The sequence below is a fragment of the Carassius auratus genome, linkage group LG28B (genome assembly GCF_003368295.1).
Source record: "Carassius auratus strain Wakin linkage group LG28B, ASM336829v1, whole genome shotgun sequence".
NCBI lineage: Eukaryota > Metazoa > Chordata > Actinopteri > Cypriniformes > Cyprinidae > Carassius > Carassius auratus.
Genome location: NC_039293.1, coordinates 9,168,689 through 9,194,559, shown reverse-complemented (window position 1 = coordinate 9,194,559; position 25,871 = coordinate 9,168,689). Strand labels below are relative to the sequence as shown.

The 25,871-nt window shown below is 36.3% G+C and overlaps 1 protein-coding gene and 1 long non-coding RNA gene across 2 annotated transcripts; one reads left to right on the top strand and one right to left on the bottom strand.

The window, feature by feature from the left end:
• The first annotated feature begins 5,180 nt into the window (after positions 1-5,180).
• On the top strand, positions 5,181-8,408 carry LOC113067499 (uncharacterized). The gene is made up of 3 exons (XR_003279377.1): positions 5,181-5,228; positions 5,318-5,438; positions 8,195-8,408. It is a non-coding gene; the product is annotated as an uncharacterized LOC113067499 (long non-coding RNA).
• A 3,062-nt stretch (positions 8,409-11,470) lies between these two features.
• On the bottom strand, positions 11,471-25,046 carry LOC113067593 (butyrophilin subfamily 1 member A1-like). Its single transcript, XM_026239955.1, has 8 exons — positions 24,752-25,046; positions 24,384-24,459; positions 18,761-19,108; positions 18,202-18,474; positions 17,875-17,991; positions 12,663-12,716; positions 12,460-12,486; positions 11,471-12,262 (listed from the first exon to the last, which is right to left on the bottom strand). The coding sequence occupies exons 1-8, from the start codon at positions 24,809-24,811 to the stop codon at positions 11,712-11,714; spliced, it is 1,506 nt and encodes a 501-aa protein (XP_026095740.1). The 5' UTR covers positions 24,812-25,046; the 3' UTR covers positions 11,471-11,711.
• Positions 25,047-25,871: the final 825 nt, after the last annotated feature.

Here is a 25,871-nt window from a genome sequence, read left to right as displayed (position 1 = left end):
GATAGGATTCAATTTGATCCAGGGATTAATTCGACCAGGGGTCCTCAATTTCAGAGGCTAAGCGGGTCGCATTTGAACCACATAAAATGCAAAGGGCCACAAATTACTTTTTTCATCATAAGACTTTAAGACAATATTAGCAATTTTACATATTTAGAAATGCAGTTTAACACATATCTAAGACTTGCCTGATTTAAATATATTAATTTTCTGCATAAAACCGGTCACAAAATGAATGCAGACAGGCCCTCTGTTGAGTACCCTGGGTTTAGATGGTGGAAATAAACAATACCAGCTTTTTCCCCATTTTATTGAGAATTTTTACCAGAGTACATACAAATTTTAAAGCGTTGTTTTCAAATCTATTATTAGGCCTACTTGCTATTATCAGTTTAATATTGAATTGCTGCACCTTTAATTTTACGGAATTTTACTGTTTTAATTTACAGTTTTTCCACATAATTTTGAAATAGTTTAAAATGGTAAAATTACAGAAATAGACTGTAAATTTACATATCCTATGTAAAATCACATGAAAAACATGTCAATGTGCATAACGCCCCAAAAATATTTTTTACTCATTAGACGATCATAAAATGTATGTAGTATCAGTGCAGATTAAGTCACTCACAAAGCTCAATGTTAAAAAGATTACAACCTACTTCCTTTTGCTAATATCCCATACAATAATTTACCCTTTATTATTGCACATCAAAATACAAGCAGGCAGAGTCAAGGCTATGGTCTAATCTATTCTAATATTCACATGAGTCTGTACATTTGACTGGCCGGGTACATATATGATACCTAGATTATTGCCAGTTCTTGAATTGTTATGCCACTATGGTGACTTAATTATCTCTTTAGATTTGAGTACAGTTAAAGTTTAATTTTTTCACATTTGAACTAATTAAATTAACTTTTACCACTCAAGATGCCAGTGCACAATAATTAAAATCAAAGCTGACATGAAATGGCACGCTCATACTCTCATATGACGTAATTGTAAGTGATGTATTATATATTCCATAAGAAAAATAAAGCAGGATAGGATTCAATTTGATCCAGGGATTGAGTCGACCAGGGGTCCTCAAGTTCAGAGGCCAAGCGGGTCGCATTTAAACCACATAAAATGCAAAGGGCCACAAATTACTTTTTTCATCATAAGACTTTAAGACAATATTAGCAATTTTACAGATTTAGAAATGCAGTTTAACACATATCTAATACTTGCCTGATTTAAATATATTAATTTTCTGCATAAAACCGGTCACAAAATGAATGCAGACAGGCCCTCTGTTGAGTACCCTGGGTTTAGATGGTGGAAATAAACAATACCAGCTTTTTCCCCATTTTATTGAGGATTTTTACCAGAGTACATACAAATTTTAAAGCGTTGTTTTCAAATCTATTATTAGGCCTACTTGCTATTATCAGTTTAATATTGAATTGCTGCACCTTTAATTTTACGGAATTTTACTGTTTTAATTTACAGTTTTTCCACATAATTTTGAAATAGTTTAAAATGGTAAAATTACAGAAATAGGATATGTAAATTTACAGTCTATGTAAAATCACATGAAAAACATGTCAATGTGCATAACGCCCCAAAAATATTTTTGAAGATTTATTTCACATAATGCGCTATATGTATGTTTATGTGCAGTATGTTTGTGTGTGTGTATATATACAGTGTGTGTGTGTGTGTGTGTGTGTGTGTGGCATTAATAATATAATGCCATATTTTTTAATAGATTAAAAATATAAATAACAACTGTACAAAAGTTAACGTTCATTATTATTATTATTATTATTACTATTGATATAATAAGTTGTATATGTAGCCTACATTGTGTGTTTGCATAAAAGAGCAGGTGAATCAGTTTTTGAACAGGTTTGTTGAAAAATCCTTCCCGAAAGAATCGTATTTCCAAAGTACTGTCAACTGACTGATGGCATTTTCTTCCGCTTGTCAAAATAGTTCTGCTCAGTTTGGTGTTTTATTACGGATTTATTCTCATAGTACCGTTTCATAATTTGATCTAATAATAGAATAATATGCTGATATTTAAATTACAAAAAAATAAAAATTTTAATATTCAAACTGAAGGAATTCCCGCCCTAGCGCAAGGATACATTCTCCTCCAAGCACGCAGTGGAGCTGCTGCGCGCGCAGAAGGAATCACTCGGCCTTTCCGTTTCACGTTCAATCTTCGATCTGAGGCGAAAATAAGCAGGTAAAGTTCATGTTTTCACATTTTGGTCATTACTATATGTTATTTCTACTATATTTGAGTTCTAGAATTTAGAATGTTTACCTTTTTGAATCGTTAAACCAGTATTTCAAACTTCGGCGCTGACCAGTGCCGTTAGCCGTTAAGTGTGGGTAACTTCTAGGGCTGTACTAGAATAATCGAATATTCGAATATTCGTTCGGTGGGGTGGCATTCGATTTTCAGTTTTGAGATTCGAATATTCTTTTTTTTTTTCAACACGTGACATCCGTCGCGGATTCATTCTCTCACGCTTGAACCGCCCGTTGGCGAACGTAGTGATTTATTTCATCTCATACTGAATAGGTACAAAATGCCCAAGACCTCAGCTGTTTGGGAGTAGGCTTGTTGCGATAGTCGGTGTTACCGGTGATACACAGTGTTTAACCCACCTACCGGTCATAGCACTTGACCACCGGCACCGTCCCCATCGTGTTGAAGTTTTAACCTATAGCAATAAAGCACTTAATTCAGTTAGTGACTACGTGCCTTCTTAATTTAGCGTGAGAGGAACGAGCGCCGCAGTAAAGCAGCAGGTGTCCGATTTCATTTATCATTTGAGGAGAGTGAGGCGAGCTAAAGGATGGCGGAAGATCTGATAAAAGCGAAATGCAAAAGCACCTATTTGGAAATATTTTGGATTCAAACCAAATGCCAACAGGGATGTGTTTGATTTTCGTTCGTTGCATATTCGATGGTTGTGCTGTTTTTTTTTTTTTTTTTTTTGCTGAAAAAGCCAAGGCAGGCACTTTATTTAACGAATAGTGAATTTTATATAATTTATATAATATAGTAATATTTTATATAATTTCTTGTTTGATACTTGCACTTTAAAGGCGTTTCATAAGTGCTTTTGTTTAGTTTTTGCATGGTGTGTTAAGTTATTATTCATTTTGCAATATGTAATACAAGCGAGTGTCTTATTGTTTTGTGTATTTTTATTAAGAAAAAAATAAATTAACCCATGGTTAATTCAAACAAATCCTACTGAATTGCCGCTAATTAAAGTGAAAGTAAATTGAGACGTGTGCACGTCTGCACGAACGCATTTTTGGCCACCCGAAATCCCCGACACGCAACCCCGGTGACATCGGGATTACCGTTTTTTTCACACGTCGATTAACCGGTGGAAAAAATCCGTCACCACAACATCCCTATTTGGGAGCACTTTAAATTAAGTGAGGATGACAAGAGAAAGGCAGTGTGTCAAATATGCGATTTGTAACTTGCCTACCACAACAGCACCACAAGTTTGAAAAATCACCTGAGTTCTGTAAGTAGCACGCGGCAAAAAAAAAAAAAAAAAAAAAAACTGCTTTTATGCGCTTAATTTGCTATGATAAATAGGCTAATTGCAACATGCTTTCAATAAAAGCATCGCGCATTTTAAAGATTTAAATTAACAAAAAGTCAGAATAAGACAAAATAAATCCCTTAGCCTATATAGAATAAAACTAATTGTAATAGATATTACATTTTGTGTCATTTTAAAAACAATTCATTTATTCTTATTCAACTGTTTATAAGCATGCTACAGTGTTCTTTATTTATTACAGTTCGTTGAAATTACTGTGTGTTACTAATTTAATTTCTGTTTTTGGATTCATTTGTTTTAAAGAAATGTTCGTTATTAATACCTTATTAAAGTTCTTGCTCTCAACAGACTGTGTTTGGTATCACTTGTGCACTGTCCGTTTTCGGAGCATAAACCTGCCCGTGTAATGCGTACCAGAAACTGTTCTAATTAAAAGATTATTAAATGTTTATTAATATTTAAAGAATGTGTGCCACCTGATCATATTGCACCAAATGCAACACTGCACTCCACTGGGTCTGCCGCAACACATTTACGATGCCGAAGAGTGAAACGTGAAGTCGTGAAAGATGATACAAATGCAAACCGACACTATTATTATATATTTAGCCCCACCCACCGAAGCTTCGAATATTCGATATTGATTGCTACCTAAGCTTCGAAGCTCAAAAAATGGCATTCGAAACAGCCCTAGTAACTTCTAATGTTATTTTGTCCCTGAGGGAAAAACAGGCTTACTTTAAGGAAAGTCGTTAGCTGGTTGTCTACGATAATGGTATTAAATATTATTATAATTTGTGGTTTAAGAACTCATGAATTTAACAGTTAGCTCAGGTAACGTTCAAATATGTAGATATTGCCAAATTTACCGAACTTCGACGCATAATGCAGCGTTTTAATCAGTTTTGAAACTGAAAAAAAAAAAAAAAAACATATTTTTCGAGGAGAGATTGGATGAAAATTCTGAATTTAGAAACAGACTCATTAGGACCAGCGCTTAAAGTGACGCGCAAATTGAAACGTTATGTTCGTCGGCATTTCTCCCGCTTCAAGCACAGGTTATTACGCTTGTATAATGAAATTCACTTAACTACTTTTATTTGTCTGCATGTTTGACTCTTACTTCCAGATATAGTCTTATTGAGGGTCTGAAATATCGTTACAGTCAGTATTTAATCACTTTTTAATACATTATTTCTGTTGGTTACCCTTTATATCGGTCTATCGGTTAAGCAAATATTTAAAATATTAATAGTGTTTCAAAAAGCTGGCGACTAAAACCATTGACCAGTTAAAATTGTGAATGAAAAAACAATGTCTGCAGTGTGTCATCTGAGAATTCATATAACCTTGTAATGTTGTAATCTACGCCTAGGGAAAAAAGTTTCACAACTTCTGTTTCATGACAGTTTTAATCACCCTTCTACAATTAAAGACTGTTATAGCTTATAGGGATTATTGATAGACTCACTGATAGGGATGAACAGGTGGCGCAGATAAGGTTCAGAACTATAGATATAATACATTTATCAATATATTTCGTTGTATTTTTGTAGATTTCCTAAAATTTCACTTTACATGCTTTTATTCTCCTTACAGGTAAGTTCAGTGAGTGCTAAAACCACGGTCAACATGAAAGGGTGAGTTGCACAATGCAAAGATGTTCACATATTACACTTGTAATAGTTGTGGTGTTTATGTTTATGAACTATGTTTTCTGTTGACCAAGTCATAGTTAATGACCACATCACCATCTTCTGCGACGCTCTGAAGCTGATGTTTGCTTCATACTACTGCTTGAACATTTCATACACAGGAAACCAAGGAGAAACGCAAGAGATTGTGCAAAGGTAAAAACACACACTCATACACTCACTCTCACACGTATCACACTCACACCTTTTTAACACACACTGAATTACGCATCCTTACATACACTCACTCTAACACACACACATACAGTCACACATGCCTACTCACGCACACAGACACTCACATACACGCAGTCACACACACATCCTCACACTCACATACACATTCTCTCACATGCATTCTCACACACACACACTCAGTCACATATGCATCCTCACACTCTCACATATACACACTGTCACACACACATCCTCAAAGTCACACACTCTCACTTACACACACTCACAAATGCATCCTCACACTCGCATCCACATTTGCACACATGCATCCTCACACACGCATCCTCACACACACACACACTCTCAAACGCATCCTCACACTTACATACTCTCAGATACACACACTCTCAGAAACGTTTCCTCACTCATACAAGCACTCTCACATCCATACTCGTGCACACACACACACACACACACACACACACATCCTCACACTCACACACTCTTAGAGACACTCTCACACGCATCTTCACACACAGTTACACACTTTTTACATACTCTAACAAATGCATCCTTACACTCACACACATACACATTCTCACACATGCATCCTCACACACACACAACCCCCTCACACACATTCTAATACAAACATCCACACACTTTTAACATAGACAGTTACAAATGCATCCTTACACTCACACACTCTCACGCATCTTCACACACGGTTACAGTTTCACATAATCTTACAAATGCATCCTTACACTCACACACTCTCACGCATCTTCACACACTGTTACAGTTTCACATACTCTTACAAATGCATCCTTACACTCACACACTCTCAAATACACATTCTCACACACGCATCCTCACACACACTCACACACACTCTAATACAAACATCCACACACTCTAACATGACAGTTACACATGCAACCTCACACACAATGGGTCTCATTCATGAAACACGAGCAGAACGAATTTGTGTGTAAATCGCGTGTAAAGTGGTTTTGGCGTAAATTTTCGGATTCATTAAAACGTTCGTATTTTCCAAATGTTAGTTGGTACGAAAGAAATCTACACCTGCTCCCAGCCACGCGTAAATAGTGCGTTTAACGTCTGAACGTTTTGCTCATTAATACGGCTGCATTTTAATTCATAATCGGGTACATATTTACACAGCATTTTGAAAAAAATATTATATAAATTAATTACATACGTTTTTTTTTTTAACTTTTATTATGAGAGCCAGTAATAGCCCTTACGGAAATTAACCATGGTTTTACTACAAATGAAACCAAAAAACCATGGTTACTATAGTTAAACCATGGTAACCACAAATTAACCATGGTTTTTCTATATTAACCAGTTTAACCACGTTATATGTAATAAATCTGTGGTTAGACAAATGGGAGTCAATACGCCAAAAAACCATGGGTTACTACAGTTTTACTATAATAATACCATGGTAATTTTTCGTAAGGGGGGATCTGTAATATGCTGCCAAACTTCCTTTTTTAGGACCTGATACGCCACTAGTACGCTTGAAAATAAAATGTGGCGTTTTGAATGAACTTCTGATAATAAAACTTCAATTTCTGCAGCTGAGAAATGTTTCTTTTTCAGTCGCTTTTGAGAAGACATGTTGAAATCCTTCGTTTGGGGTCATAATATGATGCTCATATATAGTTGTCAGTCGGATTTAATAGGCGGGATTTATGGTAATTGAGAGTGAGCGTGCACGCGCGTCCCATTTACGACTGATTGGAATTCATTAATACACACACACATTTCACTATCACATCTGACGTTTACGAAGTTTTTGTGAATCAGGAGAAGAGTTTTCGGGAAGTTTTCTTTACGCGCAAATCACTCAGATATTTACTCGTATATTTACGAATGTTTCATGAATGAGACCCATTGTCTCTCTCACACACACACACTCTCACACGCATCTTCACACACATTTATACCATTTCACTGGATTCTTACAAATGCATCCTGACACTCACACATGCATCCTCACACACATCCTTATACAAACATCCAAACATTCTCACATAGACATTCACACATGCATCCTCACACACATTCTCTCTCTCACACACACACACACACACACACAGTTATACACTTTCACATATTCTTACAAATGCATCCTTGCACTCACACACTCATCCTCACAAACACACACACATCCTTATACGAACATCCAAACATTCTCACATAGACAGTCACACATGCATCCTCACACACACTAACGCACATCCCCAGACCTTCTAGGGCTGCATAATTAATCACATGCATTTTTCAGGCGTGTCTCCTCAGTAAAGCCGGTCCTGTGATTAGTAGTAAATATCCATCACCTGTTTTCAAATCGAGCAACATTTAATAAACAGAGCTGTAGTTCACTGACAAGCTACGCAGTAGCCTGTTCATAATCTAATGCGATTCATCTGCAAATGCATCTGACAACTGCATGTGGTTAATTGTGCAGCCCTACATGCATCCTCACACTCTCATCCTCACACAACACTCTCTTAAATTGTCACAACCTTCTTAGTCTGCCTCACACACAACTACCTCTCACACTACTACCTCTCACATACTTCTTCACAACATCCACCACAAGCATGCCCTGTAGTTATTTTTGTTCTGCTTTTATTTTAAATATATTCACAGCATATGGTACAGTCTATGTTTTATTACTAAATGTTTTTTTAATTCAACAGATTCCTTTTTAAGATGAACCCCGAGAAGGGATCGAAAGTGGAGAAGACCACATCGAGAAAGTAATCAGCAGTCAGTCCAAAGGTTCTTTCACTGATTAACAAGATTGCGGACTTTGAAAGAATGGAGTAAAACTTGGAGTGTCAGATCTTCCTACATTGCCTAGCAGAAATTCTTGACAGTGTCACAGACATAAAATACTTGCTGATTATTTGCTTTCATCATTGAATTCTTTTTTTTCATGCATCATCTGTTGTCAAGATGAATTAATCTGTTCACATGTGGTTCAGTTTTAAGGACAAATTAATTCTTATTTTTTATTTGTTTACCAATTTGCTATATTGTTGCAGTTTTGAACAATTCTTTTGTGTGCTGTTGCAGTTATTAAATTATATATATATATATATATATATATACACACACACACTGTTGCAGTTATGAAAAAAACTGAATTGGTATGTGGTTGCAGTTGTGATCTAATTTAAACTTTTGGGCTTATTTTTTAATTGGAATGTTGTTGCAGTTTAGCTGTAATCTTAATACTAGTATATGGTTGCAGTTTTGTACAAAAAATATTAGTAAATTGCAGTCCTGAACAAACTATTTGTATATTCTTGCAGATTGGTCAATAAATTATTGAAACACATTTTCACAGTTACGGCTGATTATTTGAATTAAAGCAGTGTTCAAACTTTATGATCATTTAATGTTTTTTTTTTCCTTCTTAACTTTCCACAATATTTATGTAAAACATCTTATCAAACATTAAAAGCTGAAGAAAATACAGAAAATCTCATGTAAAATTACAGCAAAAAACTGCATTTTTGAATTAAGGAAAATTCCTGTTACTTAGTGTGCACGTTATTTAAAGGGGGGGGGGGTGAAATGCTCGTTTTCACTCAATATCCTGTTAATCTTGAGTACCTATAGAGTAGTACTGCATCTTTCATAACTCCAAAAAGTCTTTAGTTTTATTATATTTATAAGAGAAAGATAGTCTGTACCGATTTTTCCCGGAAAAACACGACCGGCTGGAGGCATGACGTGTGGGCGGAGCTAAAGAATCACGAGCGCCAGTAGGCTTTTGAGTTGAGAGCGTTTGGAAGCTGTGACATTATCAGGCGGCAAGGATGTCGACCGGAAGTTGAAGTCGGGTGGGGGCTGCCATCTTGTAGCAGAACTTCACTTGCTTTAGCATTCCCATTGACTCCCATTCATTTTGGAGTCACTTTGACAGCGAATAACTTTACATCTGAGGCGTTTAAAGACTCAGTTTGTCCATTATTTATTTCTAAAGAAACACGACAATGTATAAAGGGCTCCATTACCTTCTATGTTACATTATGGCCCCATAGAAACAGTTTTTGTAAAAAATAGGCTAACGATTGCGTCATAACCACTCGACTCTCTGTCGCATTACCGTTCAGACAGGAGGAGAAGCTCGCAGGCAATTAACTTAATATGGCATACTGGCGTTACATTTTAAAATACTATACAAAATAATTAATCAGAATACTTACTCCTGCTCACTCACGCCAAAGAACTCCCCGCTCAAGCTCGCCGTCTCTGCAAGATTAACGATGGCAGTTTGCACGCACAGCCACTTAGAAGATTTACATCTGTCAGACAGGTTGCTGACGTCGTCAAGCTTCGTTTGAGTCTGCGCGTCAGAAACGGAAGTGCTAAAAAACGCTAAAAATGGGCTTCAATGGTCTCAGTTGGGTCCCAATGGGGTCGCTTTGTCCATTTCTTTTACTGTCTATGGACATTACCGTGAGGAAAAAAACATCCAAAACAAACCATGGCTAACAGTCAGATTCAGCGTATATTTATGATCCAGAATCAGATCCAGAGGCTGATCAGCAACGACGTCTCTATGTGGTATGTACTGAAACACATATACATATATATACATATACACACACACATATACATATATATACATATATATACACACACACATATATATATATATATATTATAGCTTAGCGGTTTTGGAAAATGACCAAGTTCCACTTATGTCGTCTTTTTTTTTTTTTTAAGGTGTACATGTGGAAAGTGCAGTTTGATGACAACATTGCATGTTATTTACTTGATGTGCTTATGCACAGATAGCTACGTTAACAGCACAGAGATATTTGAAGCAGTTTTACTCACCGCATGCGGTTCCAACACACGATCGTGACCCATTTTTGTTGGGACTGCATTATCGTTAAAGAAAAAAACGATGTGCAAATCCGTCATCAAACTGGGCCTTGTTTGTAAAACAAGCATCTTCGAAATGCAGGGAACAAACACAAACACTTGCACAACTCCGTTGATGCTCTGTAAAAATAAACTCCATCCACTGGTCCCTTAATGCTGTTTCTCTTTTGGTAATCTGTACAGGGTTGTCTTGCCCTGGCAACCAAAAACACACTTCTTTTGTGACATTTCGCGACGCTCTCGCTCTGATCAGTGAATGTGTCTGCTGTGCTATGCTATACGGGAGCCCGCGCTCTTCCGGGAGAAGTGCCCTTAGGACCCATATAAGTAGGGGTGCTCCGATCACGATCGGCCGATCGTTAATGCGCATCTCGTCAGTAAAGCCGGTTCTCTAATCAGCGGTTAATTCCATCAGGTGCGTGATTTCACATAGAGCAGCTGTTACTACACAGAGCCGTTGTTAACTGAGAAGATGCGCCAAAAAACGCTGAAAATGAAGTGGATTTGCGCATCTTCTCTATTAACAATGGCTCTGTAGTAACAGCTGCTCTATGTGAAATCAAGCACCTGATGGAATTAAAGGCCGATTAGATAACCGGCTTTACTAACGAGATGCGCATAATGATCGGCCGATCGTGATCGGAGCACCCCTACATATAAGGAAATTCCGCTCCATCTAACGTCACACAGACCCATACTCGAAAAAAACTTTCCAAAACTTGAGACAAACCGGAAGATGTATTTTTGGAACAAATATCTTTTATATTGTTTTATATTTACATGCTAGATAAGTGACACTTAACATTGCTACTTTTACTAACATAGATCAAATTAATTGGTCCCAGGTCTACCACTCAGTTATGTTATTAAATTATGTAAATTAATTGGAACAACTTAATTTCAGTATTTCAGGGGCTTGGCAGTACAACAGTAAAAAAATAATAATCCACCATATTCCACTAAATACGGAATAACAAAATTCCAGACATCTCAAAACGTTGAAAAAAAGTGCCGTGGCAGCTGTTGCATTTTAAAATAAAAGGGACAAATCTAGGATACCTCTATGATTTCTGATTGCTTGTTTGTTTTTGCTTTATTTGTTATTTATTTTTTGCCACTTTTAGACAGAAAAAATAGATACAAATGCACATTACACATACATACAGTACAGCAAGACAAATATTTTTTTTATATATTATGTAAACCATTAAAATACCTTTGTTTATCCAAATTTGTGACTGGTACTATAAACAATATTTAGTTTTAATTGCTGTTACACTTTTTTTCAATTGTTCATGTAAATTATTTCACTGATCAGTAATCATCACAGATAACCAGTGCTGTAGAGTTATCATTACTCTTATACCCTAAACTAAGAAAGGGATATATTTTCTCATTAAAAGACTGATCAGCGTAAGAGTAGATATGAGAGCTGGAGTCCACATCATAAAAGGAAACCTGACCCTTCTCATAATCCACAAACACACCAACCCTCTGGGGCTTAGTTTTCATAGAAAAAAGTACTTCTGAGGAGTCATAAGACAGATGCAAGTACTTTTCATATCTCAGACCCGTAGTCCAGTATCCACTGAGAATATTCATATCGATGGACCCTTTTTTCTTAGTGGATTCTCTGGCCACTCCTAAATCCCACACAGTTTGTCCCTTCACTTGCACCTCGTAGTAAAAACACCCTGTATAAAACCCCTCCTTCCCAAGGACAGTAAGATATTTATCAAACTTGTCATTTTGTTCCTCTTCCCAATCCACTCTTTCCAGTCGTATCTCTTCATATCTCAGCTGTTTCCCATCACTGGACATGATGAGATGTGGATGAGCCGTATCAGCATCCAGAATCACATTCACTAAAAAATAAATTAGCAGATCACATACTCAATCTTTAGATAAAGGTGACATAAGTTATAAATCTCTTACATTTGAAATTGTTATACTTAAAATATGTATGCTTTAAAAATGTTTTACTGTTTCTGTAATATCTGAAATTACATGAGCTCAGAGATGAATTTTAGAGAAAAATTATTAAATGACACTTTTTACTTACCTTTATGTTTTCTTAAATACGTGATCACTAAACACAAATATGAAAGCATGGGGTCATAAAAGATTTATTTTATATTAATAATTTTAGACACCACATATTCAGCTAGAAATTAATTTCTGTAAGATAAACAAACAAATGTAATATTTTGTAGATAAAAAATATATTGTAAATACAAATTAATAATGTAAATAATAAACATTTACCATCTTGTATATGGCTCTTCTGACTCTGTAAAAAATGAAAGTCTCTTGAAAGTTCTAAATAAACAGAAGAGAGAAAAACACATTATGAAAGAAATAATGTTGTTTCTTGAACTATAAAAGACCATAAATTTAGATAAATCTCAAGTTTAGGTTGCAAGATTATGCGCATATATATATGTAATTATATTTATTAATATATATTTTAAGGTACATTTTGCCTGGCACCTGTAACATGAAATTTTATCTTTAGAGGGCAGACTGGGACAGGTTGTCACACATTTATTTATTTATTTATTTTTGTCTGTACAAAACTTAAGTCATTACTGCAAATAAAGTGTTGTAGGGGGTAAGTTGTCACAATGGAAAACTTTATAAGCACATTTATAATAAACATATTAAAATATAATGTATTTACATTTCATGTATTAATTATGAGAAAACAGATGATGTCATGAGTAGTTGTAATGTAAGTAGTGCACAAAGATGAATAATCCAAAGAACAGTCTTTAATTCAAAACTCAGACACACAGGGAAAATTGGGTCACATGAAAGGGACACTGACAACACAATGGCTGTGTTCCAGTTCATTTTTATGCCCTTTTCTTGCTAACTTCACTCTGTCTCATTGACTCAGATGTACGTCATTTAAAATTTGTTTAACATTTTAATTCAAAATAAATAATGAGAACATGAACTAGATTTAGCATATTTATGATGCAAGTGCGTCATATTGTATTGCCTCCCTATGCTCACATACTGCAATTTAATTTAGACATTTAATTCAATCCTTAATAAAACTGTTTTTATTACTATATTTTAATGTTTCTGTTGACTACATAAGACTACATAACCAGCTCTCAAACATTAATCTGCACTAATGAAATCAAATACACATACGATAAAATCAGATTGTGTTGTGACTGATGTCGGCTATACTTGCTTGTAAAATAGAGTTAGATGCAATATATATATATATATATATATATATATATATATATATATATATATATATATATATATATATATATATATATATATATACAGTCTTGTTCAAAATAATAGCAGTACAATGTGACTAACCAGAATAATCAAGGTTTTTCGTGTATTTTTTTATTGCTACGTGGCAAACAAGTTACCAGTAGGTTCAGTAGATTCTCAGAAAACAAATGAGACCCAGCATTCATGATATGCACGCTCTTAAGGCTGTGCAATTGGGCAATTAGTTGAATTAGTTGAAAGGGGTGTGTTCAAAAAAATAGCAGTGTGGCATTCAATCACTGAGGTCATCAATTTTGTGAAAAAACAGGTGTGAATCAGGTGGCCCCTATTTAAGGATGAAGCCAACACTTGTTGAACATGCATTTGAAAGCTGAGGAAAATGGGTCGTTCAAGACATTGTTCAGAAGAACAGCGTACTTTGATTAAAAAGTTGATTAGAGAGGGGAAAACCTATAAAGAGGTGCAAAAAATGATAGGCTGTTCAGCTAAAATGATCTCCAATGCCTTAAAATGGAGAGCAAAACCAGAGAGACGTGGAAGAAAACGGAAGACAACCATCAAAATGGATAGAAGAATAACCAGAATGGCAAAGGCTCAGCCAATGATCACCTCCAGGATGATCAAAGACAGTCTGGAGTTACCTGTAAGTACTGTGACAGTTAGAAGATGTCTGTGTGAAGCTAATCTATTTTCAAGAATCCCCCGCAAAGTCCCTCTGTTAAAAAAAAGGCATGTGCAGAAGAGGTTACAGTTTGCCAAAGAACACATCAACTGGCCTAAAGAGAAATGGAGGAACATTTTGTGGACTGATGAGAGTAAAATTGTTCTTTTTGGGTCCAAGGGCCACAGGCAGTTTGTGAGACGACCCCCAAACTCTGAATTCAAGCCACAGTACACCGTGAAGACAGTGAAGCATGGAGGTGCAAGCATCATGATATGGGCATGTTTCTCCTACTATGGTGTTGGGCCTATTTATCGCATACCAGGGATCATGGATCAGTTTGCATATGTTAAAATACTTGAAGAGGTCATGTTGCCCTATGCTGAAGAGGACATGCCCTTGAAATGGTTGTTTCAACAAGACAATGACCCAAAACACACTAGTAAACGGGCAAAGTCTTGGTTCCAAACCAACAAAATTAATGTTATGGAGTGGCCAGCCCAATCTCCAGACCTTAATCCAATTGAGAACTTGTGGGGTGATATCAAAAATGCTGTTTCTGAAGCAAAACCAAGAAATGTGAATGAATTGTGGAATGTTGTTAAAGAATCATGGAGTGGAATAACAGCTGAGAGGTGCCACAAGTTGGTTGACTCCATGCCACACAGATGTCAAGCAGTTTTAAAAAACTGTGGTCATACAACTAAATATTAGTTTAGTGATTCACAGGATTGCTAAATCCCAGAAAAAAAAATGTTTGTACAAAATAGTTTTGAGTTTGTACAGTCAAAGGTAGACACTGCTATTTTTTTGAACACACCCCTTTCAACTAATTGCCCAATTGCACAGCCTTAAGAGCGTGCATATCATGAATGCTGGGTCTTGTTTGTTTTCTGAGAATCTACTGAACCTACTGGTAACTTGTTTGCCACGTAGCAATAAAAAATATACTAAAAACCTTGATTATTCTGGTTAGTCACATTGTACTGCTATTATTTTGAACAAGACTGTATATATATATTTTTTTTTTTTTACCTGAAAGTGCTGTTCCTCTCTGCCCTCGCTGAACACAGCAGATACAGAGAGAGAGGCTCGCACTGGGAAAGAGACGAGAGACCTCGCGCGGCAGCACCAGAGAGTCTCAGAGACTGAAACATGATTGTCCAAAAAGTCGCTAGATTTGTTGCGCGTCGCTTTTTTTGAAAAAAAAAGTTGCTAAATCTAGCGACAAAGTGGCCAAGTTGGCAACTCCACTGCCCAGCGGACCGGCTTTAACCGTCTCGCAGATAACGCCGTTGGCAGGACATTGAGCAAGTCTGCAGAGTGGTGAATACAGAGAGCCAGCCAAAATAGCGCATTTTAAAATAAAATTGACTTTAATCAAACCACGGATCCGTGATAAGTTTTGTGATCCGTCTCGCCACTAGTGTAGTAGCACTGATCACTTTGAGGGGGGGGGGGGGTAAATTTATCCCCACCGGGAATAAAAATAATTAAGCAGAGGCAGGGATACATTGACCAGAAAGGGGAAATCCCCCCCCCCCCCCGGCAAATCGCACCCTGTACACACACATTTCATAGAGACATTTGAGGTAGGGATAAATTAAATATGACCTGCTGTGATGTCACAATCATGTTGCATCGTGGACTATGGAGCAGCCAGTAGACTACATATGAAGTAACTTACATCCTCAGTCAAAATTGAGGGGTGTGGGTCTGTCCATATAAATTTTCCTCATCCATTTTACGAAGTGGAACACACTTCAAAATGGCAGCAGGGATTCCCCTGAGAGAAAGTGTTTAGAGAAGTTTGAGAGTGTGTGTCAAAAAGTGAAGGGGAATGCAGCACAGAAAACAAAACAAAACCCTGACTACGGATGGGAATTGAAAATCAGTTCTAATCCCAGAACTTCACTATAACTCTAACTCCACCACAAAATGAAAATTTTGTCATTAATCACCTACCCCCATGTCGTTCCAAACCCATAAAAGCTTTGTTCGTCTTTGGAACACAATTTAAGATATTTTGGATGAAAACGGGAGGCTTGTAACCATCCATAAACTGCCAAGTAGAATATACACTGTCAAATCCCAGAAAAGTATGAAAGATGTCATCAGAATAGTCTATTTGCCGTCAGTGGTTCAACTGTAACATTATAAAGCAACTAGAATACTGTTTGTAAGTGAAGATAACAAAAATAACAACTTTATTCAATACTTCCTTTGTCAACAGTCTCCTCTGTCTCTCCACATCACTCAAACTGCCTATGGTCTTCTGTGTCAGCCGTGCCACAAGGACGCGTTGTTTTCTTTCAAATCAAAGCGTAAATACAGATGTACTATTCTGACAATGTCTTCCATACTTTTCTGGACCTTGACAGTCAATGGGACAGTCTCAAGCCTCCCAGTTTTCATGCAAAATATCTTAAATTGTGTTTTACTTAAATTGTGTTTCAATTCCTATGTGGACATCTTTTTTTAGGTGGTAAAAAGGGGCTGTTAAAAATGTATTTGTCTTTAAATCATTCATTCAAGAGATTCATTCAAAAACACTGATTCATCCAGTAATGAGTGAGTCATTAGCACCTTTCACACAGTAATACCGGTAAATTGCCTTAAAATTACTGGAACAACCGGTCAATTAAAAATTGCGCTGTTCACACAGGCAATAGTGTCAATCTCTTCTCTGGTAAATCACCATTCACACATCATTTTCAAATTAACAGTAAATTCTGTCATGAATTTAAACAGATGAATTAAAATAGAAATAACCTCCAAATGACTGCGCATCCCGGTGTTGTGTTTGTTAACATGGAGGAGTAAATTAGTGATTTCGTCGAAGTTTTCATTTTTGTGTCAAAGATTCATATTCATGCAGCTTCTTTTGGCCCAGAGACATCGTATCACACGACTTCAAACACAGAAGGAGTAAATGCGTCGTCTGTGTCAGAATGTTATGATTGGCCCGGAGTAGACGTCTACGCCAGTACGTTCTGAACTCGTACATACTCATACTTGTAATCTTCACACTGCATTCACGCAAACAAGAATTCTGTCAATTGTCAGAATGTATTTACAGGTATTTTTTTTAAAAGTGCCAGTTCACATATTATCTCTTTACGACAATTTACAGAGAATTTTCCAGTAAAGTTTGTATGTGTGAAAGGGTTAATTGAATCATTCATTCATAAATTCCATGAGATTTTGTTAAGTTGTCTAATATTTTTTCTTCAGAATTGTGAGAGAACTACAACCTCCATTAATAAGAAAAATGTCTAAATTTATCCAGAAGGCATCGCACTCCTAATCAAATCCGAGTCACAATCAGCTCTTCATCGAGTCCAGTTTTTATGTACCCGGCTGATTTTTTTTCATGGTATTCAGCAGCAATTAAATGTTTTACAAAAAGAGACAGAATAAATATGTTTGATATCTAAATGTTTGACTTTTTATGACATTGGAATCAAAACTGGGAATCGATAAGCACAATCTGAATCGGAATTGAGAAAATTCAAACGATACCCAACCGTAATCCTGACGGATGAATCTTACCCCTATTTTTATGAAAAAACACAGCGATCAGTAATCCAGCAATTCCAGCAATCACAATGACCACAACTATAACTGAAATCAGGTTGACTGGAGTCTTCCAAGAATTAAACATATTACCTGTAAAACAAAAAAGTGACTTGATCACATTGTGTCTAGTAAAACCGTGTTACTGTTTGATTAAAAATACTAACTATGAAAAGGTGACCCTTTGATACTGCACATTTTATGCTTAATTAAACACACCTTATTCAACTCACAAGCACATTATTAAAAATTATATATTCAAATATGAGAAAAATAAAATGAACAATCAAACCTAGTACTTACTTGAGCCAATTATCAGTGTCTCCAGCATGTGATGTCTTAGTTTGACTCTGCAGTGAATCTTGTCGTCTCTGTGATGTACAGTGATGGTGTGTTTCACACTGAATCTGTCTGTTCCTCTGTGTGTATCTGTTGTTTCTGAACTCAAACGGACTCCTTCACTGTCCAGCCACTCAAGAACAGGTTCAGGATACCAACCTTCAGATTCACATTGTAGACGAAGCCCTCCTGAATCATCAAACCCATCAACAGTGATCACTGGAGGACTTCCTACAGCTAGTAAACAAGAAGAACATTTAGTAAATAAACTTTTTGTGTCTATTATGTATATATATATATATATATACATATATACATATATATATATACATATATACATATATATATATATATATACATATATATATATATATATATATATATATATATATATATATATATATATATGTGTGTATATATATATATATATATATATATATATCAACATACAAAACATATCTCAACAAACACAACATGAAAATCATTACTAAATTCATTAAATGATAGCTTTCACTGGTTTCACCTTCAACTTTAACATCAACAGTGGTGTCATCAAACCAGAATTTGGACTGAATAAAACACATATAACGTCCTTCATCAGAGACTTGGACAGATGAAAGTTTGAGTGATGCATTTCCTCTCTGTAGTTCTTGAAGATTCAGTTTTGTTCTCCCTCTGTACTGACTCTGGTCTGTGTTTTTGTCTTCATGTTCCTCATAGAGATGCACTACTGAACCTCTCAGATCAGGTCTAGACCACTCCACTCTCATGTCCACAACACTCATGAGAGGTTTGACTGAACAGGACAGAATCACATCTTCACCAGCTACAGCAAGAACAGGATCTGAAGGACCAACTACTTCATACTGCTCTGTTACAAGAGAAAGAAAGCAGGTGTAATTAAAAGCGAACCTACTTTCAGCTGAATTGTTAAACTTCAAAAGGGAATATCATAAAATTGACATCAACGAAAAATCATAAGATTTGACAACATGTCATATTGGACTAATTTAAACACTTTCTGCTTCGTGACGTAATTTTAATACATCATCATAACACATTAATTATGCTTATACTATGGGGCCGTTGAATGCTTGAATCTGATTGACTGAGAACGTTCTAAGGATGTGCAATTATTTTCTGGGAAACGCACGGTAAACGTAATTCCAGGCAGCTCACTTATGCTCGTACACTGCAGTCAAGTAGTTTACACAAAAAGATGTTGAAAATGAAAGGTATGGGTAAGCTAATATCCCGCCTAAAGCACCAACAGAGCCTGTATGTGATGAAATGATGAGATGGATTTAAATGCAAGTAAAGAGAGTTTATTAATAAATGTGGAACAGGGATGATGATGATGATGCAAACAAAGTCCAGGGAAGACAACACTCAGTGACACAGGGACGCTGTTGTACAGCCTAGTCTGGCGTGACAATCCCGTGAGGTGAGTGAAGACAAATGACAATGCGGAAGTAGACGGCGGTGATAACCCAAGAGACGAAGATGACATGAAGGCAGACGTGCAGGAACAAACGAACAGGCAGCAAGGAAACTGGACAGACAGGAACATCCAAACAATGAACTGACAAGAGACAAGGTGAAAACAGAGAGACTATCATAGTCAGCGCAGATCCTCTGCAGCTGGAGTACTTATTAGCCCTGATTGCAGAGCTGATTAGCCCAGTGATCAGCAGCGGCTCCACCCACATCAACACAAACACAGACAAGAGAAAGAGACAGCGAGTTCATGAACCGTGACACTGGGCCAGCCCTGGTCCTTCTCCTCGCACATCACATTTGATCTGAGCCTTTATCCACCACATTATGATGATCTATTTAATCTCTGCTTCAAAACACAGCCTGTTTGCAATACTTAAATATGATTAAATGGTTCCAGGGCTCGAAAATAGGGCCTTTCGCACTGCTTTATTTCCAGAACTAAATGTACAGTAATAAAGTACTGATACAGTTTTGCACAAACTAGTTCCCAGTACCGTTTAAAGGGTTGCTGTGTTACAGTGTTACTAGGAAGTGACATAAGCCGGTCGACAGTGTGAAGCGTAAGAAAAACAACGTTAAAATTGGAGGATGGAGGACGCTGTGATCGAAGCATAGACAGTAAAAGAAATGGACACAGCGACCCCATTGGAACTCAATTGAGACAAGTGAAGCCCGTTTTTAGCTATTTTTAGCACTTCCGTTTCTGACGCGCAGACTCAAACGAAGCTTGACGACGTCAGCAACCTGTCTGACAGATGTAAATCTTCTAGTAGCTGCGCGTGAAAACTGCCATCGTTAATCTTGCAGAGACGGCGAGCTTGAGCGGGGAGTTCTTTGGCGTGAGTGAGCAGGAGTAAGTATTCTGATTAATTATTTTGTATAGTATTTTAAAATGTAACGCCAGTACGCCATATTAAGTTAATTGCCTGCGAGCTTCTCCTCCTGTCTGTACGGTAATGCGACAGAGAGACGAGTGGTTATGACACAATCGTTAGCCTATTTTTTACAAAAACTGTTTCTATGGGGCCATAATGTAACATAGAAGGTAATGGAGCCCTTTATATATTGTTGTGTATCTTTAGAAATAAATAATGGACAAACGGAGTCTTTAAACGCCTCAGATGTAAAGTTATTCGCTGTCAAAGTGACGCCAAAATGAATGGGAGTCAATGGGAATGCTAACACAAGTGAAGTTCTGCTACAAGATGGCAGCTGGCAGCCGACTTCAACTTCCGGTCGACTTCCTTGCCGCCTGGATTGAAGCGGTGTTTTTGTTGCATCTCGCGGGTTTCACAATAATGGATATTGAATGCCGACGTATACATAAAGCAATAGAAAGAACGGAAAGGAGGACTGAGAATCACCAAAGATAACTGGCAGTGCTACATTTGCTACAAGTGCCTGCACTCCAGCATCCGTACATTTATCGCTGTTTATCATACTTGTAAAATAAGTTGACACAATGTTTACAGTATGTTACACAGTGTTTTAAATCATGGCGGGTGGAGGCGTTATCGAACGCATCTGGCCAATCAATGTATACTTACGTCATGGTTAGTACGAGTTTTGCTGCTAGTCTTAGCCTCAGACGTCACACCCACGGACCGTTGGCTAAACATCTGATGCATTTAGGACACAAAAGAGAAAACTCTTCAGAAGTGTCAAAGTCTTCATTAGATTGGTTGAATTCTACAGGATTTCCGGGAGACGTGTGTTTCACGTTCTTTAACGTTCTGCCTGGAAACAAAAATGCTGTGGCACCAGACCCCCTCAAGATTGAAGAAAGCCATCGTGTTTACATCTGTACATCATGATCATCTAAACGCTGGATATTTAAAAGTATCTCAAATATTTAATGTTTGCTGCATAGAATCTTTAAAATATGTAAGAGATTTTTGCACACCGTTCTGTTATAGAGCATCACAGTCCCGCCCACAGCCCGAGAGAGCTTTGATGCCGGAAGTAAATTTCCCATTCATTTCTCCCATTGACTTACGGAAAAATCCTTATCTAAAGAGTTTTAGAGCATGTGTGAGGATAACCCGCTACGGCTGAACTCATAAGCATATAACTAATCATTTCTAGTGAAAATATTAAGAGAAAATCCAAAAAAGTCAAAGGTACAAGACTGTGTACATTATTTTGAGAGCAGGAGCTACTCATCCCATAAACCACCAGCCACAACCGAGAACGAGCCCTTTGAGCGACTACTGATGACGGCCGACCTCGCGAACATTTTCCTCCAGTGAATGTTATTTTATATAGTGAATGTGCAGTAATAGCAGTTCTTTCAGTATTCATTGTGTAAATAAATAGTGTTTTATATATGTATCGTGTATTTTATATTGTGTGCGTGTGTGAAAGTGGTTAACGATAACGTCAGCAACATGGTGCAGTGCTTTGTACCTGACTGCAATCACCGCTCAGTCATCAACACATATCGTTTCCATTACACAAATGTTCAGTAAATGCACAAAAAGGTATGTCTAGGCTAAATATTGATTTGACAGTGGCATCATAAAATGCTTGATATGACTCATACCATATGAAGGCTACAGTAGCCTAGCTAAAGTTGACGATAATGCTAACTAACGTTACCAACCAACCTCCCTGCAAAACTCTCATGGCAGCCAAGGAGATCATGATTGCACTGATAAGTCTACCGTGCAAAAACACAACACAGGTTTTTATTTTATTTTATTTTTTTATTAATGATCTTCAGTCTTCACGGACCTTTGCGGGGTTTAACCAGACGTTTACACGAGCTCCACTAATCAGATGCATCACTGTGGGATTGTGGGATTGTTCAGGATTGTGGGTAATGAAGTACTTAGCCAAGACATCGAGAATAAAAGGCATTTATATCAAAACAAGGTTAGTGCCCCATTAACCTTTGGCATTTATATGAGCATATACTATCACTTAGTACAGCCGTAGCTGGTTTTAAGTCTACCATGTATGGTTACGTTTTTATGGCTTATACCCCAAATGTCAATGCAGAAATTGTGACGCTCTATTATGGCGCCCCAAATCGTGACGCTGGACAAAACAAACTGTGATTGGTTGTTTTACATGTCGGTCAAACGTCCTTATAGGTGTGCCTTAGCCAATGAAAGCTGCCATAGATTCCAGATCTTCAGCCGCAGTCTGAAGGTCTTGACTATGCGAGACTAGGCTAGACCTGCTCCGATATAGGAGCTAATTTGTTTCTCGAAAAAGGCAGTCCAGTACTAAAATCGCATCCAGTTCCAGCGGTTTGAAAATGCCGAAAAGTGGGTAGTTCCACAATTAGTTGTGTTCTGTGTGAACAGCGCCTGCACACAGCTGCATCTCTGACACATGCGAGCCACCTGAATGGGCAAATACATACAAAACTATGTCAAAATACCCCTCTTGGCAAGTAACTTTGCAGTTTTAACAATGATTAATCTATATTTCTTTTATACAATGGAGTACAGATGCACTGGACATTTTTTGTTTAATTTCAGTTTTCTGATCCGTGCTTGCACACAAACTGTCCTGCAAACATTTTCCCAATGGCCATTTGTATGGAAAATTTTGTTATTATTATACTTAGTCTGTAAATGTACATGAATAGAGGCCAGAGATGCTGAAGAAGGACACAAATAAGAGAAAATACTGTAGCAGTCAGAGCAAGATCACTGTTCAGGATACGCAAAATAAAGGAAGAAAACCCAAATATTTATATGACTGTGTTTCTGAGGGGAATGGAGCTGACTGTTTTCAGAAAAGGCATTTACTTTTAATTTTGTCTCCATATGATTTCATTTTCCAAGGAAACGCCATATTACTGTTCCATAAGCACTGCTGTGTTTACATCAGTAACCAAGAAAACGCTATATTACTGCTATATTATATTACTGAGTGATCAAATAAAACATTGCACTTTTATATCAATTCATGATTAAAATGCAGTGGTTGCCTCTAATTTTTTAAAATGGTTATGACAAATCAAGATGCAAAACAGATTGAAGAACATGCAAATGTTATTTTTGTATGGGATTTTTCAATTTCTGTACCTGAATATCTACAAACATAAAAACCCAAAGAATAGTTTTTGTGCTAAAGGCCTACATTTAAATGTGCTATTACTTGTAATGTATTAATTTGTTCTTATTTAGTGTCTGTCACTTGTCTTTAATAATGTTGAAACTTTATATTTATGTCTATTTTTGGCTAGTGATTTTTGCTGTGGTATTGAAATTGAAATAGAAAATTGTAACATTTAATCGGGATCTAACATACAAAGGTCATTATATAAGCTTATTTATTATAATACAAGATAACAAATCAAAAACCATGATAACAGCAAAGATTTTATTTTTTGTGTCAGGGCCAGTGAAAATTTTGACAGTGGAAAAAATCCTTAGCGTAGGTTCCTTGTACATTTGATTTTAATTTGTCAATATTTCTGAATAATGACCACTCTCCATGTCAACACCATATACCTGACCACTCAAAAAATACATTTTCATTCGATTAGCCAGTAGTTATGTAAATGGCATAATTTACAGTGAGATTGTCATTATCATATAAACTATAATTATAAATAAACTGTAGCTCACCTAGACAATGAATAGACATGATCACACACTTCAGCTCTTAACATTCGAGTGAAAAATTACCTGATCTTGAAACTGTAATTCCATTAATAATCAGCAGAATCAAACAAAACAACTTCATTTCTGAGGAACACGAATGCTAAAATGAAAAATATGAAAATAAAACATAGTAAACAGACAAATAAAGATTGTTGTGTTAACGTACATGTGCTTTGCCTCTCAATACATCACTTTTAGCCTACAAATATGTGTCAAATGCAATATTTACATACATATATACAATCATTTGGGTTTTTAATTTATAAACGATTTGTATAGTTTAATAGCTATCACTTAAAGGCCTAACTAACCGATTAAACGCATCTCAAGTCACATTCATGCTAGACACACTTGTTCAAGTAAATGTGTTTTCTGGTTGGTTCATAACTTACCTTTAACTGAACACTGACCACGTTCACAAAACTGTCTAAATAATCAATTGATGGGACCATATAATATCAACAAAATTTTAAAATGGAGTTTGTAAAGATCGAAAGAAGAACATCCTGTCTCAGTTCGAGTTGGTAGAAATCGAAAGGTGAACATTCTGCTTCAGTTTCACTTTCACCTTCTGAAACAATCTGTAGATAATAACTCCGCCCTCCACAAAGCTATAGCCAATCCAAATGCTGAAATTACTCTGTTTGTAGACAAGTATTCAGTATTCTTTTTTTGTTTTTATTTTATTTAAGTGGCCTTTCGATCTGATCTTTGACTAAAATATTTATGATTGGTTGTTGTGGAGATGGTCTCATTTTTCAAATCAATTTGATGGGCAGCAATAGATTTTTACAGGACAATTATATTTTAATTAAATAAAAAATGCAATGCCCAGAGCATTTTTTGAGCATGGACCAGCCATGGACATATCAATATGGACTGCAGGCACTTTCCAAAAAATAATTAAATAACTAGAATTCACTGTAAACCATTTTATGATTAATTGCAAATTATATTTAAATTATGCGTGCTGGGCGAAAAATCGGCAGCTGTCAGCAGGAAGTGGTTGTCACTGGCAGCAGGAAGTGGCTGCCGATAAAACCGGATGGCAGCTGTCGCTAAAACCATAGACAGTAAAAGCTAAAACCGGGAAATTGGAGGAGGCTGCCGGCTGCAACAAGACAAATAAATAATTATATACATTTATGATTATTTTTAATACTTTTTTAAATAAGTATAAAGGTCAGTATTATATATTATTTGATTTAAAATGTTGATCAAATATAAACAAAGAAAAAAGATAATTTTGCTAAACGCTAATTTCCAGCTGAATGTTTATGCATGAATGCATGTATCATTATTTGTGTGAAATAATTAAATATATGCACACAAACACATTTATATTTATTTATATATGAGAGTGGCACTTACTAGGTGTATGTTGTATATTTATTATAGGCTATACACACAAATGACTGAAAAGAGAGAAGTCTCAGAGACCTTTTTTTTTAAATCATATTTTGCGGTTATATTTGTAGTATTTCAAGAATACTACATATATATATATATATT